We start from the raw sequence: 16618 nt of genomic DNA, 5'->3' as shown, positions 1-16618 counted from the left end.
TGAGCATTCGAGGGCAGCCTGGTCTACAGAGTGAGTTCCAGGACAGCCAGGGCTACACAGAGGAACCCTGTCTCGAAAAACCAAGGGGAACCCCCCCCCCACACACACACACAATTTCTAACCCTTTGTTGTTTCTAAGCAGGCAGTATCTGATTCAGTGCTTTACCTGCCTTTGAAACCCCACATAGACCGTGCACCTCCAAACGAGTGAAAGAGTAGAGAAGGTCAAAGAGGGAGAAGTACATGGGAAGGGTTTCAAATGAACAGGGCTAAGGGTGACATGGGAACTGAATGTCAGTAGTCAGACTCCATTTGATCGATATAACTGATACTCACTTTACATACACACACATACACACACATATGTACTATGTATTTAATTATTTTCATTGCAAGTTTTCTGATTGCAATGTGAGACCAACAGGAGGCTGAGGTTTCCTGTATTCTTGTAGGGTAAACAGAAGGCATAAGACAAGAGTGGCAAGTGCAGCCAGCACTAGGGGCACAGTCATAGATACACTGTGAGGCAGTGCCTTCAGAGAGCACTGAGGTGCTCTTGGTGAGGATGGGGGTGGGGAGCATAAGAAGCACTCTAGGGCTGGTCACCTCCTTTCCACTGAGAGAGTCTAACTGGGAGAGCAGAGTCTCAGTGCTATAAGGGCAGTGCAAAGCTTGCCAGGTGACAGCGTTTGAGAAATTGCTGGCAGGCTCTGGAGGGTCTTTGTGACTTCCTGTGGCGCTTTTGGTGTCCTAGGGCACAAATAAAAGGAGGAACTATCATTAAAAACTTAAAAATACTTTATATTATTTTTATTGTGTGTGCCACTTGTGTGAAAATGCATGAGGAGGTCAGAATAGAGTTTCAGATCCCTTGGAGCTTGAATTTTAGGTATTGGGAACCATCTGACATGTGTACTGGGAAACCAACCTGGTCCTCTGATTTTATTTTATTTTATTTTATTTTATTTTATTTTGAGACAGGGTCTCTTTGTGTAGCTCTGGCTGTCCTGGAACTCATTCTGTAGACCAGGCTAGCCTCAAACTTAAGAGATCTGCTTGTCTCTGCCTCCCATTGCAGAGATTAATGCAGGGATTAAAGGAGTGTGCCAACACTGTCTGGCTACCTTGGTCCACTGAAAGAGCAGTAAGTGCTCTTAACTGTTGAGCTGTTTCTCCAGCTCCGTTAAAAACATTTTAAAATGTAATTTTTATGTAAACTGTAAAAATTATGAGTGCAGCTGATAGTGATAGCTCATGCCTGCAGTCTCAGCACTCAGAAGGCAGAAAATATTTTAAGATTGAGGTCCACTTAGGCTAGAAAGCGAATTCCAAGGCAGCTGAGGCTAGAATGAAAATCCATCTTAGCAAGCCAGACAAGACAGGAATGATGGTGCACACCTTTAACGCCAGTGGTCGGGAGGCAGAGGCAAGTAGGTCTCTATGAGTTCCAGGACAGCCTGGTCTACAAAGTAAGTTCCGGGACAACCAGGGCTACATAGAAGACCCTGTCTTGAAAAATCAAACCAAAAAGAAAAGAAAAGAATCAAAAGAGCCAAACAAGGGGAGAAGAGATGGCTCATCAGGTAAATTCACTTGCCAAACCTTATAACCTGAGTTCAGCCCCAGAGTCTGATATAACAGGAGGAGAGAACCAATTCCCACTTTGTTCTCTGACCTCCATACATGTGATGCTACATGTAAACATACAGACACACACACTAAATGAAATATAGTAATTTAAAATTTCTGATGGTTTATTTGTGTGTGTTTGTGTGCATGCACATGTGTACATGGGGTTGCATGCATGTGGTAGGAATGTGAAAGTCAGAGGGTAACTTGCAGGAGTCTGTTCTCTTCTTCTGTCATGTGGGTCCCAGGGATTGAACTCAGGCTGTCATATTTGGCTACAAGCACCTTTACCTTCTGAGCCATCTTTCAGGCCTCTGACTTAAGTTTTGCATACTAACATTTTAAAACAGACTGTAGAGCTAAAGAGCTAGCTCAGTGCTTAAGAACAGGAGTTGCCCTTTTAGAAGTTCCAGATTCAAACCACATGGTGGTTCAAAGCCATCTGTAAGTCCTGAACCAGGAAATCTGATTCCTTTGGATCTCTCAAGGCCCTGTGTGTGTCGTGTACTTAAATGAAAACAAACAATAAAACTAACTGGCAGATGAAGGAAAAACCAAAATCTTGTTCCACACTGATACTGGTATCATCTTTAGACATTAGTGAATATCACAGGTCACAGCTGCCCTGTCTTTTACTATAGTAAATGCTGCTGTTTGAGAATCTAGGAATTTGATTAACCCTTTTTAGTTCCAGAATAAGTCAATCCTGATGTTTTTGCTCTCTCAGTTTTCCTACAAGCTGACATTGAGTAGAAAGAGGCTAGTTGATGCAGCCTTACCTCCACCCCTAGTGACCTCATAGGGCTGAGTGCGTTTAAGCAAGGCCATCCTTGAAACTTACTGTTTTTTTTCTCACTGCCCTTGACATGATCACAGGGACACTGTTTCCTTGGTGGCCCCAGCACTGCTGTGGTTTTTCTCTTTGGGGCTTGCAGGAACCAATCTGTAACAAGAGGCTGTTGCTTAGACTTCAGGAAGATCGGCCTCTGGTGCCTCTTTCATAAAGACTGAGGAAAAGATCAACAGAGAGCAACGGAGACTTCAAGCTGTGTGAACCCCAGGATTTCTAGATTGGTTTTGTGACTTTGGGGGCAGGGATTTCTTTAGAAGGGAGCATTGGGATGTCCCTGTGGAGACCAAACAATGAAAAGCTAAGGTCCAGGTGTCTTTAGTGCTGCGTTTCTTCTGCTTCCGTCCTTTCTATAAGGAACAGCAGGCTAAGACTGAGATCCAAGAAACCAGGAAAAAGTAAAACCCTTTGAGAAGGTAGTGCTGGAAATTCGGGGTGTGTGTGTGGGGCAGCTTGTGATTGGGTTAGTGCTTGTGTAGACTTGGTAGGCATCTGCTCCTGTCTGACTCACAGAGAAAGCAGGCATTAGTGCAGCTTCTGGTGGGAAGCTGAGGTTAGCTCAGATAACATCTATACTGCTCTCAGAGGGGCTCAAGGGAGATGAAGCTTAAGGATCATGGTGGCACCAATCCTGAGGGCAAGGCTGAATTGCTGACCTTTGCATTCACATTCGTGGCCACCTTCCAAGAGCCACCTCCTAGGAGCCCGGTGTTGGTCCCCGTGGCTTCTGGCGACCCCTGTTGGAGGGAAACACATCTGCAGTTACTTTCAGATGCTGCCAAGGGAAAGCTCTTCGCTCTTCCAACATTGTGCTGCCTGCAGATAACCACAATCTCTGTGTCTAAGTGTGTCTGTCTGTCCCCCCTTCCACTGCTGGGCTCTATGGTACTCCAGAAGAGGAATATTGTAAATGGATAAAGAACTGAGACTTAAAATCTAGTCTAAAAGCTGGAGAGATGGCCCAGTGGTTAAAAGCACTTGCTGCTCGTGCAGAGAGAACCCAGGCTGGATTCCCAGCAGCACCTGCATGGTGGCTTGCAGTCATCTCTAAGTCTAGATCCAGGGTATCTAGTGCTCTCTTCTTACCTCCAAAGGCACTCATATACAAAGCAAAAATAAATAAATCTTAAAAAAAAATCAGGCCTAGTGACAAGCTTAACTGAGAAAGTGAAGAAAATGGTTTCTGAATATAAGAGAAGACATGGTGTGGTTACTGAGACTGCAATCCCTCCCATTAAAACACTGATAACGCAGGTGATTGCAAGGAGCAGATAGCTGTAAACCAGACTTCCCATCTGACCGCTAAGTTGCTGTGTTTGAGTCCACAATTCCAGCTGACTAGTAAGAGGATGGTATTTGTGTTTGTTCCTTTGGGACAGTCACATTGCATCCCAAGCATATAGTGTTGATTCTACTACCTCGATCTATTTAAGACGAGGTCTTGTTATACAGCTCAGACTTAACATTTAACTCCTGTCCTTAAATGAGCCGCCTGAATCTGCTTCCTGGGTAGCTGGGATTATTGATGCTCACCACCAAGTTCACCTGTAAATATATTTTGTGACAACAAAAGATGAAGGTTTCAAAGCTGATGATATGCCTTACCAGGGAAAGGCACCAAGGCATCCTTGGGACTCATATGATGGAAACAGAATGTTGACCTCTGATGGTTGTCCACTGATATTCACACATTCCATGTGTGACGGGTACTCACCCACCAACCCACAAAAAACCCTAAAATTAATTATAATTAACTAATTTATATTAATTATAATATAAAATTTGCCATAGGGTTCTAATGCTGTGGTAAAACCCTACGGCCAAAAGCAGCTATGGGAGGAAAGGGCTTATTTCAGCTTACACCTCTTGGGTCACACTCCATCACTTCCTGAGGTAAGTCAGGGTAGTCAAGGTTGGAACCTAGAGGCAGGAGCTGATGCAGAGATCATGGAGGAGGGCTTGCTCAGGTTGTGTTCTTATACATCTCAGGACCTAGGGGGCTGGGCCCTCCCTATCAGTCATTAATCAAGAAAATACCCTACAGTCTTTCCTACAGGCCAGTCTTTTTTTTTTTTTTAAAGATTTATTATTTTTTTTTTACGTATATGATTGCACTGTAGCTGTTCTTCAGACACACCAGCATATAGAGAGCATTGGATCCCATTACAGATGGTTGTGAGCTACCATGTGGTTGCTGGGAATTGAACTCAGGACCTCTGGAAGAACAGTCAGTGCCCTTAACCGATGAGCCATCTCTCCAACCCCACCCTTGTCCCCCCACAGGCCAGTCTTAAGGAGACATTTTCTCAATGGATGTTCCCTCTTTTTAGATGACCCTAGTTTGTGTCAAGCTGACAATAAACAAACAATCAGGACAAAATTATAAAAAAATGGAGGCATATAGATTTGAGAATCTCAAGCTAACCCTGAACTTACATGACACCCCCTCTGATTTTAGTTGGCAATCTTTTCTGTTAAAACCAATAATGACAGATTAGGGATGTGCCTATCTGGCATGTATGATGCCCTGGATTTGATCCATAGCACCATGAAAACAATCAAATATGCCTTTACTTCCTTCTTACTGTGTTTAAACTGTTCCTTGTTTGTTTTTCAAGATAGAGTTTTCTGTGTAGCCCTGGCTGACATGGAACTTGCTCTGTAGACCAAGTTGGCCTCAAACTCAGAGATCACCTGCCTTTGACTCTTGAGTGCTAGGATTAAAGGTTTATGCCACTACCACCTGTGCTCTTTTGTCTGTACATATCTGTAAGGTCTTTTTTTTTTTTTTTTTTTTTTTAGGTTTTTCGAGACAGGGTTTCTCTGTATAGCCCTGGCTGTCCTGGCATTCACTTTGTAGACCAGGCTGGCCTCGAACTCAGAAATCCGCCTGCCTCTGCCTCCCGAGTGCTGGGATTAAAGGCAGGTCTTTTTTTTGTATGTTCAAATCTAATTTTCTTATTAGACAACATCACAAAAGCCTCATTTTGGGTCTCCATATATCGTGGATTAGTCTTGAACTCTCAATTCCCCAGCTTCCACCTCTACCTGCCTAGCTCTTTTTTTTGGATGGCAAAGTATCTTGCTATGTAGTCTACACTGCCTTTGAACTTCCAGCAATCTCTCTAACACTGACTCCCCATTGCTGGGATTACAGATGAGTACTAACTAGGCTTGAATTATTCTTGTATAATTAACAACTTGAAATCTGTTGTGTACTGAACTCTATCCTCCCAAATTAATGTATTGAAGATCTAACCTCTACTACCTCAGAATGGGCATATTTGGAGAATAGGGTTCTGAGAATAGTAATTAAGCCAAAATGAGATTTTGTGATGTTCTCCAATAAGAAAATTAGATTTGAGCCAGGCGTGGTGGCACATGCCTTTAATCCCAGCACTTGGGAGGCAGAGGCAGGCAGATTTCTGAGTTCGAGGCCAGCCTGATCTACAAAGTGAGTTCCAGGTCAGCCAGGGCTACACAGAGAAACCCTGTCTCCAAAAACCAAAAACCAAACACCAAACCAAACCAAACCAAACCAAAAAAAAAACCAAATAAAACAAAAACCACTGAGCTATCTCTCCTGCTGTGGTTTTCATTGTTTTTTAATTTACAATTGTATTATTTATTTATTCAGTGTGTGTGTGTGTGTGTGTGTGTGTGTGTGTGTGTGTGATAGTGCATATGTAGAGGTCAGAGGACAACTTTCAGGAGTTTGTTCTCCTTCCACAATGTGGCCCTGGGAATCAAAATCAGGTGCCAGTCTTGGCAAAACAAAGGTTTTTACCTGGTGAATCATCTTGCCACCAACCTCTCTCTCTCTTTTTTTTTCCTCCCAAAGACAAGGTTTCTCTGTGTAGCTCTGGCTGTCCTAGAACTAACTCTGTAGACCAGGCTGGTCTTGAACTCACAGATCTACATGCCTTTGCCTCCTGAGCGCTGGGATTGAAGTTGTGGGCCTCTACCACATGGCAACTCTTTTTCTAATTTAAAAAAAAATCCCAGTTTTTATCATGGTATTGTGGTAAAATGTAAATGAGGGTTATGATATTGCTCAGTGGTTAGAGATGCCTACTAGCCAGGTCTGACTCCCTAGATTCAACTCCAAGACCCACATGATAGAAGGCAAGAACCAACTCCTAAAAGTTGACCTCTGACCTACACACTTCATGCACCATGGACTCCCAATAAGTAAACAAACAAACAAACAAACAAACTAACTAAAAACGTGAAAAGTTATTTGAAAAAATATGTGAAAGCTATAATTGAAACTCTTCATAATGTTTTAAAAACATGAAAAATTAAAAGTTAAAAATAACAAAATACGGAGCTGGAGAGTTGGCTCAACGGTTAAGAGCACTGACTGCTCTTCCAGAGGTCCTGAGTTCAATTTCCAGCAACCACATGGTGGCTCACAACCATCTGTAATGGGATCCGATGCCCTCTTCTGGTGTGTCTGAAGAGATCAATGTTGTACTCATATATATTAAATACATACATACATACATACATATATAAATCTTAAAGAAAAACAAAGTACATTAGGTTAAAAACATTTATTTATGGGTTAGAGAGCTCACTCAAAGGTTAAGAGCACTGGTTACTCTTCTGGAGGTCCTGAGTTCAATTCCCAGCACCTACATGGTGGCTCACAACCATCTGAGTGAGATTTGGTGCCCTTTTCTGGTGTGTAGGCAGAACACTGTATATATAGTAAATAAATCTTAAAATTCCCTGGAGTTGGAGTTATAGGCAGTTATGAGCTGCCAAATACATCTGCTGTGAACTGAACCCAGGTCCTATGCAAGAGCAGCTGGTGCTCTTAACTGCAGAACTATCTCCAACTCCCATTACATTAGATATTTGTGAGGACAAAATGAGGTAACTATATTCATTATAACACTGAAAACAGTGCCTGCAGCACAGGATTTACTAATACATGTCAGCTATTATATTAGAAATAGTGAATAATCTATTATTATAAGTAATTTATCCATAATATTATATATTCTCATGTATTTCTTTTTTCCTTCTCTTTTAAGATTAGAAGGTAAAGTAAGATCAGATTAAAAAACAATGTGTATGGATGTTTTGCCTGCATGTATACCAGTGCACCAAATTTATACAGTACCCACAGAGACCATAAGAGGGCATCAGATCCCTTGGAAGTGAACTTACAGACATGGGTGATGAGAATCAAACCAAGGTCTTTTTAGAAAAGCAGCCAGGTCAACCACTGAGCCAGAGCACTCTAGCTTGTAAGATAAATTTTATTTTCAGAATTGATTTGGAAATTATGTATAGGTCATTTCCTCTGGCAACTAAATGGTTCAGATGTATGTGAACATTGTGAAACTTTGTTGGCTAGAAAAGCTCTGGACCACCACCTAGTTCATGTTGTTTGTGACAGTGCCATCTGGAGGCTCAAAGAAGTTAAGTAACTTAGCAAGTTTGCAAAGCAAGTGGCAGAGGCAACAAAGTCTTGACTTCAATACATAGTGTAAGAATTTGGGGAGTCTAAATGTGGAGTGGTGTGTAAATGTTGCTGTCAAGCTGTGTTTATTAACTTGGAGTGGTCCCTTTGCAGGGAACATTGACCAGTGACTGGCTGATATTTTTTAGCCTTCTTTTTTTTTAAAGACATTTTTTATTAGATATTTTCTTCATTTACATTTCAAATGCTATCCCCAAAGCCCCCTGTACCCTTCCCCCGCCCTGCTCCCCAACCCACCCACTTCTGTTTCCTGGCCCTGGCGTTCATTTTTTTAGCTTTCTTAACTGGAGGTTTACTATTGGTGATTAGTGGGTAGAGGCCCACACAGCAAAGCATTGCTCACCACCACACTTAAGTAGTAAATTTGGTCCTGTAATCCCAGCTATTTGGGAGGTGGAAGCAAGAAGATCACAAGTTTAGGGCAGTCTGGGAAATAATAAAGGTCATGTATCAACCAAAATAGGGGCAGGCAGGTGGTGATGGTGGCCGTGCACACCTTCAGTCCCAGCACTCGGGAGGCAGAAGCAGGTGGATACGTCTGAATTCAATGCCAACCTGGTCTACAGAGCAAGTTCCAGGACAGCCAGAGCTACACAGAAAGACCTTGTGTGTCTGCAACTGTAAATGGCAACATACACACAAGTGTACACACAGTCCAGCCAAGATCCACTTCCCAGACCTTCCCAACCTCTCCTGGAAAAGTCACAGATTTTCTCAGAAAAACAAACAAACAAAAAATAGAGGCATGGCTGTAATTCAGTGACACACTGCTTGGTTAGCATGCATGGGCACCACCATCCCTCCACCCCCCAATCCACATATATACACACTAGCAACAACAAGAAAAAATACCACCATCATACCTCGGCATATGAGTCATAGAAGTGAATCATTTTGAACTTAGAAACCTGAGCACTTAGCTAATATTGATTGTTATGTGGGATAGTGTGAAGATTATGGGAACAATGCATCAGTTTGTACCCCCAAGGTGGTTAAGGTTACAGTCTGCAGGGCAGGAGAGGTAGAAGAGGTGCCCCTTACAGTGTGAGACAGACCGTGATGTACAAAGAGTCCTGACTGAGCTGTGCATAGTCAGCGTGGAGAGCAGAGGAGTGGAAAGGTGTTAGCCTTTTTCTTTTTTTTTTAAAGATTTATTTATTGATTATATGTAAGTACACTGTAGCTGTCTTCAGACACTCCAGAAGAGGGAGTCCGATGGTTGTGAGCCACCATGTGGTTGCTGGGATTTGAACTCCGGACCTTTGGAAGAGCAGTCGGGTGCTCTTACCCACTGAGCCATCTCACCAGCCCAGGTGTTAGCCTTTGAATTAGATGTATGAGTAAAGTTGAGCTGGTTTGAAAACACAGGATCTGTTGGGGATCAGCAGTCTAGTATGGTTGGAGCATAAGTGCATCTTTGTGAGTGAAAGCAAGTGGACTGGAAAGGTGTGTTGTGACTAGAGCTTTGAGTTCATGGGGAGGACTCTAGCCCTGGTGCCCACATAGTGATAGAGAAGCCTTCCCTTCCAGAGTGGCCGCTATGGGCCCCAGGACTGAAGAACTCAGAGAACTTTTTCTACAAAGGAGAGAAGTTGGACATTGCCAGAGGCAGGTGATCCTGGATTTAGGATCACATGATGCTGAGTGTGCCACAGAGTACCTCACCCACAGGAGAAAGGTACATGGGTAGAGATGATCTTGCTTCTGTGTGGTGGCTCTGTGAAGAGCTGGGAAACACTGGCTGTGGTGAAGACTAGAACAGATTCAGAACCTCTACCAAGTCTGCTTCAAAAGGGACAGACCATTCAACCAAGCCCGGGATGACTACAATGCCTGCATGACTACTGCCTGCTAATAGGACTGACCTGGTTTGTATCATCACGAGCTTACTCGGCATAAGTTATAGGACTCCTCATTTCTTTGCCTTCCACCACAAGCCTCCCACCCCGAGTTGAGCCCTGAGAAAATCTGTGACTTTTCCAGGAGAGGTTGGGAAGGTCAGGGAAGTGGATCTTGGCTGGGCTTTGTGTACACTTGTGTGTGTGTTTCCAGCTACAGTTGCAGACATGTTGGGAATGTGCCTTAAAGCTTACAGAGTCCTTTGGGATAATAAATAGGGTCCTTTCTTTTGCTAGTGAGGATTCTGGTACCGAGAAAGACTAACTTAATTACCCCAACTTGTTGCTAAAAGAATATTTTAATGCACTTGTTGTTGGGTTTGCCATGTTTTCTACCCTATTTCTTCCCCACAAAATCAAATTAATCTTTGGTGTGCGCATGGTTCTGGTGAGGTAGAAATTAATCTTGAGCCAGGTATGGTAACACACCTATAATGCTGGGACCCTGGACACTGAGGTCGGAAGAGTCCAAGTTTCCGGTCAGCCTGACTACATATCAAGAGCCTGTCTCAAGGGAGAGAAAAATAGAAGGGAGGAAGGACAGATGAAGTAAAGAGGAAGGGAGGGAGAGAAGGAAAAGAGAGAATATCATTTCATTGTATTTACCTGGATTCGGGCTGCTGAAGACCATGGACATGAGCATCACTGGAAGCAACAGAAGGAAGGGAGAGGCTAGAAGCTTCATTGTGGCTGTCTGTTGGTTCTTAAAGGCTGTGTGGATTGTCACCAGTTAGAGGCTTCTGATTTCTTGTAACTGCTCAGGTGGAGTAGTGTCTACAATTTAATCCTACACCAGAACACCCTTGGGAAATCAAGAGCAGGAAGGCGGTGCTGGTCAGTTTAGTACCAGATTGGACCAGGTCTTTACAGGAATGTGGGAGGTAAAACTGGCCAAACAAAAGAAACCACACTCCAGAGAAAGGAACAAATGACTGACACCTTGGCGGGTGTGTGTGTGTGTGTGTGTGTGTGTGTGTGTGTGTGTGTGTGCTTGACTCCTCCCCCACTGAGGGGGGTTTCATTCTCTAAGCTTTTTTCTCACTTGAGTTTCCTTGTACCTTTTGGCTGTTTAGAGCAAAACCGAGGCACTGCAGGCTGACAAAGAGAGGCTGACAGCTGCGCTTCCTCTCTCCACCCACTTGTGATTGCCAGCACAGTAGATGGAAGTGCTACTGCCTGGACAGTTGTCCTGTCCTCACACTGTTGACAGATTCATCCAGTTCCCTAGCCACTCACAAGGGAAGCAGAGTTCAGTTAAGAAGACGTTCACTTTGGGTGTGCTGGTGTGTGCCAGCACTGGAGCTGAAGAAGGCTTTGAGTTTCCCCTCCCCTCCCCTCCCCTCCCCTCCACTCCCCTCCCCTCCCCTCCCTCCCCTCCTCTTCAATTCTCTCTCTCTCTTTCTCTCTCTCTCTCTCTCTCTTAACAAAGAAAGAAAAACAAAAATGAAGGGCTAGTGGCTGCCTGGCAAGTGAGCTGATGATCTAACTTCAATCCCCACTGTTCACAGGAAGTAGAGAAATCAGTGCATTGTCCTTTGACTGCTATAGTCATTTGGTGCATGCACACTCCCCTCATCCTTAAATAAATGTAATGAAGAACGAAGGGCTAGGGATGTAGCTTAGAGATAAGATGCTTGACTGAAATGAACAAGGCTCCAGGTTTGATTCTCAGCACCATAAATAGCAAATAAAAACAAACCAGCAACAATGCACAAATAAAATCAGAGGCAGTTATCTTTGCCTCCAAACTCTTTCCTGGAGCAGTGGGGAAAACAAAGCCTCCTTTTGTTCATCAGGAAGTTGGCTGTGGTTTAGTTGCTCCAAGTTACAGGACACGGGGTGTGTGTGTGTGTGTGTGCGTGCAAGATCACCAGAGCTTCAGGTCCAGGAATATATGAACTATAGGCCAAAAGGGATTCTTGAACTGTGTTGGTCCAGGTTGGTGGAGTTCTTGGCTCAAGGCAAAAGGAGAAAGCTGATAATGGCCACAGTCAACATTAAAGGTGATTGTGCCAGCCAGCTCACAAGAGAGGGGAGTTATTTCTGAAACTTGCAGTCTTAGAGGTGTTATTTCATGGCCCGTCTGCCCTGTCACTTTGGAGCCTGTGCTGAGATACATCATGGAGAGAGTGCATAGTGGAGGAAACTGCTCACTTTGCGCATCCAGGAAGCAAAGAAGATAGCAAGAACCATAATCCTAATAGTTCATTTAAGGGTGTGTACGCCACTATGACATAACTGTTTTCTCCTGAACTCTGTCTCCTAGAGGTTCTTCTGATCTCCCATAGGCTGGCTACCTAGCCTTTATCTCATGGGCCTTTGGGAAGCACTGAAGATCCAAAGTATAACAATGTTGGAACATCAGCACTGAATTTGGTGTCTATTTGAGGGACTTTAAGACTGTGCCAAAGCAATAGGGATTGATGAACTTGAGTGTTGGGTGACATTGGTTGGGGCCAAAGGGACAGTGAATACGAAAGTCTTTTCTAGAAGCCTCCAGGAATGAGAGGATATATGAATCATTCCTTCAAAAGAAGTGAATTGATAAACAAAATTTTCATTATTAATTTATTTACTTTATATCTTATTGCAGCCCTCTCCTCCAGGACCCCCTCACACAGCCCCTTCCCCCCATTCTCCCTTTCCCTTCTCCTCTGAGAAGGGGGAGGATTCCCCTGGGTATCACTCACCCTGGCACATCAAGTCACTGCAGGACTAGGCCCATCCTTTCCCACTGAGACCAGACAAGATAGTTCAGTTAAGGGAGTGAGATCCACAGGCAGGCAACAGAGTCAGGGTCAGCCCCCACTTCAGTTATTGAGGGAGGGCTTGCATACAGACCAAACTGCACATCTACTACGTATGTGCTGGGGGCCTACGTCCAACCTATGCTTGTTCTTTGGTTGGTGCTTCAGTCTCTAGGAACCTCCAAGGGCCCAGGTTAGTTGACTCTGTTGGTCTTCCTAGACCCCTCAGGTCCCTCAATCCTTCCCCCAAATCTTCCACAAGACTCCCCAAGGTCTGTCTAATGTTTGGCTTTGGGTCTCTGCATCTGTTTCCACCTGCTGCTGGATGGAGCCTTTCAGAGAACAGCTACACTAGGTTCCTGTCTGCATGCATAGCAGAGTATTTTAATAGTGTTAAAGATTGGTTCTTGCCAATGGGATGGGCTCAAGTTGGGCCAGTCATTGGTTGGCCATTCCCTCTGTCTCTGCATCATTTTTATCACTGCACATCTTGTAGACAGGACACATTTTGGGTGGAAGATTTAGTGGGTGGGTTGGTGTCCTTATCCCTCCACTGAGAGTCCTGCCTGGTTACTGGAGGTGGCCACTTCAGGCTCCATATCCCCCACTGCCAGGAGTCTCAGCTAGAGTCACCCCCATAGACTCCTTGGGGCCCTCTGTCCCAGATCTCTGTCACATCCTAGAGCCACCCCCTGTCTGCCAGCTGTTCTCTCTCCTCAGCTCTCCCTACATCTGATCTCCCACTCCATTTCCCTCCCCACTCCCTCTCCCACCCAGCTCCCTCCATCCATCCACCTCCAATGTCTTTTATTTTCCCTTCTGAGTAAGATCCAAGCATCTTCCCTTGGGTCCTTCTTGTTCTTTGGCTTCTTTGGGTCTGTGGATTGTAGTGTGGTTGTATTCTGTACTTTATGGCTAATATCTACTTCATACCATGCATGTTCTTTTGGGTCTGGGTTATTTCAGTTAGGATGATATTTTCTAGTTCTATCTATTTGCCTGCAAAATTCTTGATGTTCTTGTTTTTAATAGCTGAATAGTGTTCCATTGTGTAAATGAACCACATTTTCTCTATCCATTCATCAGTTGAGGGACAGCTAGGTCGTTTCCAATTTCTGGCTTTTACAAATAAAGCTGCCATGAACACAGCTGAGTAAGTGTCGTTGTGATGTGGTGGAGCATCTTTTGGGTAAATGTCCAGGAGTGGTATAGCTGGGTCTTGAGGTAGAACTATTTAAAAACTTTGAGAAGCTGCCAGATTGATTTCCAGAGTGGTTGTAGAAGTTTGCAATCCCACCAGCAAAGGAGAAGTATTTCCCTTGCTCCACGTCTTCCCCAGCATGTGCTGTTGCTTGAGTTTTTGATCTTAGCCATTCTGATAGGTGTAAGGTGGAGCCGCAGCGTTGTTTTGATTTGGATAAAATGATTTTTAAAAATCAAGTCTTAATCTGGAGCTCAGGATGACTTGAATTCCTAACACTTCTGTGCATCCTTATTTTTTTCAAACTTTATTTATTTATTTTTTTAGGTTTTTTGAGACAGAGTTTCTCTGTATAGTCCTGGCTGTCCTGGAACTCACTCTGTAGACCAGGCTGGCCTCGAACTCAGAAATCCGCCTGCCTCTGCCTCCTAAGTGCTGGGATTAAAGGCGTGCACCACCACGCCCGGCCTCAAACTTTATTTTTAATGATGTTTCTTAAACGCTTTAACTTCCCTTATACTCCATCCAACTCACCAGAGGTAGTGGGAAAGAAAGAATGTGGGGGAGTTAACTTGTTTAGAAAGGCTCTTTGGAGCAACTTCCATCTGTGTTGTCTGGAAATCAGCAGTACAGTTCACAGGTTAGCAGGCAGTGGCTGCTCGATCCACTGGCAAACACCTGACAGATACAACAGCAGTCCAGTTTGGTAGGGTTGGATTAGCAACAGCAGTGACATGACCTAGCAGAGACAGCCAGGCCTCAGCCTTGGGTCGGAGTCAGGAGGAGGGACCAGCAGGAACACCAGAAGTTCCCTTTCTCAAGAAAGTGAAGATTAGTGAAGACTTGAGACCCACAAGCTTTGCACAGCTCGCTGTACCAGCAAGCCAAGCTGTCTCTGTCACTCCATGAGGTCCTACTTCTCCCCTCCAAACACCACATGTCCTCCATGTGTTTTGCCTCAGCACATACATCCAAACAGTCTGAGTCTGGGAAGTGGCAAGAAACTGCAGTGTACCACCAGAAGTTTTTTGGTGTGTTTCTGTGGAGTCCCAGTGCAGCTCAACTGCAGTGTAAAGCAGACCAATACATGCGTGTCATTAGCAAGGAATCCTTCATCACTTACTTTAGCAGAACATCCTCTCTCCTGTGTCTGCTTCAGTGAAACATTCCTTCATGAGTCTGACTTGGCCATTCACCTGTATCCGCATTAATGAAATGTTCTTTCACATGTTTGCCCAGTAAACACCATCTAACTGACTTTCCAAAGAACCCTTAAGTTTCTACTTCACTTCTGCCTCCTCAAGTTTTTAATTCTTTTTTGTCATTTCTTTCTCTCTGTTGGTTCATTAGCATGTTGGAGAGTTGTGTTAGGTAGTGAACACTGTCCTCAAATTGATAGCTTGGTCTTGATCTGATACTGCTAATGTGGTTTCTTTCTATAAAGTTCTAAAGTCAGTCTATTTTCAGAAGGCAGATGTGTAATCAAGGAATGACATATACTTCATAAACCTAGAGGTACAAGTGCAGTCAACGTTCTAAGGTTGTGGAGGTTCACTGGGGACTGAAATGGTGATTAGGTAAGTTGTTTTTGTTTTGTTTTCCCAGGACTGGGTTTCTCTGTGTTCTGGAACTCACTCCATAGATCAGGCTGACTTTGAACTCAGAGATCTGTCTGCCTCTGCCTCCTGAGTGCTAGGATTAAAGGCGCGTGCCACCACTACCTGGGTGGCTTTTTTGCTTTTTTAATTTAAACATTTTTGAGATTTTTTTTTCTTTTTAGTTTATGTATACAGGTGTTTTGCCTGTGTGTATCACATCATGCAGTGCCTGAGGAGGCCAGAAGAGGGCATTAGATCCCTTGGGACTGCAGTTCCAGACATTGTGAGCCACCAAGTGGGTTCAGGGTATCAAGTCCAGGTCCTCTGAAAAACAGCCAGGGCTCTTAATTACTAACCTGTTTCTCTAGAGTGCTATTGTTTAAAAATATTTAGTTTTATGTATTAACATGTTTGTGTGTGCCTGGGTGTGTATGTATTAACATGTTTGTGTGTGCCTGGGTGTGTGCCATATTTGTAAAGAAGTTGGAAGCAAAGGGAACTTCAGATCTTCAGGAGCCAGAGTTACAAGTAGTTGTGAGCTACCCAGTGTGGGTACTGGGAACTGAACTTCGGTCTTCTGGGAGGGCAGCAAGCACTCTCAACCATTGAACCATCTTTATAGCCCTGGAAACTTTTAAAAGGAATTATAAATAATAACGTGATTGTGTGCCACTATCATAAATAAATTTGAATTGGTGGCTGTGTAAATGAATGTAGTAATAATACAATTACACACCTTTTTATATTTTAGCTAACAATCATTTTAAAATGTAAACTTTAGTTAAACTATAATTACATCACTTACCTCCTCCTTGCCTCCCCCCTCCTCGTCTTTGTTTGTTTGTTTCTGTTTGTGTTGTGACACTAGATCTTAGTAGTCCAAGGTAGCCTTGATTTTTGGGATCCTGCCTCAGACTCCAGAGCACTGGGTTTATAGACATATATACCACCTTATCAGGCAGAACTTGAGCTGGGTCTCTCAGGGGAGGTAGAAACTGGGCTGGTAGAGAGCAGGTGAGTGCAAAGGATGTGTTACAGTATAGAGTTGATTGGATGGGGTGTGTAAGGACAGGGGCTGCTGACTTCATTTTCATTTTCTCTGAACTCATGTAGGGCCTGGCACAATAAAAGAACTCTACAAATATTTGCTGAAATTGAGCAATAGCTTTCCAACCCTGTAGCTTGGTCTGATAGGACAGGA

The 16618-nt window shown here is 43.9% G+C and overlaps 1 protein-coding gene and 1 long non-coding RNA gene across 2 annotated transcripts in view; one reads left to right on the top strand and one right to left on the bottom strand.

The window, feature by feature from the left end:
• The window catches only part of LOC115031508 (uncharacterized), a 151845-nt gene that overhangs the window by 22628 nt on the left and 112599 nt on the right, over positions 1-16618 (top strand). The window lies entirely within an intron of this gene.
• On the bottom strand, positions 363-10657 carry Cxcl17 (C-X-C motif chemokine ligand 17). Its single transcript, XM_021167214.3, has 4 exons — positions 10478-10657; positions 3136-3216; positions 2471-2572; positions 363-750 (listed from the first exon to the last, which is right to left on the bottom strand). Exons 1-4 carry the CDS (start codon positions 10554-10556, stop codon positions 653-655), a joined length of 360 nt encoding a protein of 119 aa, XP_021022873.1. The 5' UTR covers positions 10557-10657; the 3' UTR covers positions 363-652.

Source organism: Mus caroli, unplaced genomic scaffold (genome assembly GCF_978045245.1).
Source record: "Mus caroli unplaced genomic scaffold, Mus_caroli_1 scaffold_8, whole genome shotgun sequence".
NCBI lineage: Eukaryota > Metazoa > Chordata > Mammalia > Rodentia > Muridae > Mus > Mus caroli.
The sequence above is the reverse complement of the archived record's forward strand: the minus strand, read 5'-3'. Positions and strand labels throughout refer to the sequence as shown.

Bases quoted from the DNA above. Each gene is read 5' to 3' on its own strand.
- Cxcl17 (XM_021167214.3), bottom strand. From the start codon at position 10,556: ATGAAGCTTCTAGCCTCTCCCTTCCTTCTGTTGCTTCCAGTGATGCTC. The intron at 3,217-10,477 runs GTAAATACAATG...TCCCTCCAACAG, and splicing joins CTTCAGCAGCCCGAATCCAG to GGGTCGCCAGAAGCCACGGG. The intron at 751-2,470 runs GTAAGTTTCAAG...TTTGTGCCCTAG, and splicing joins GGGCAGTGAGAAAAAAAACA to GACACCAAAAGCGCCACAGG.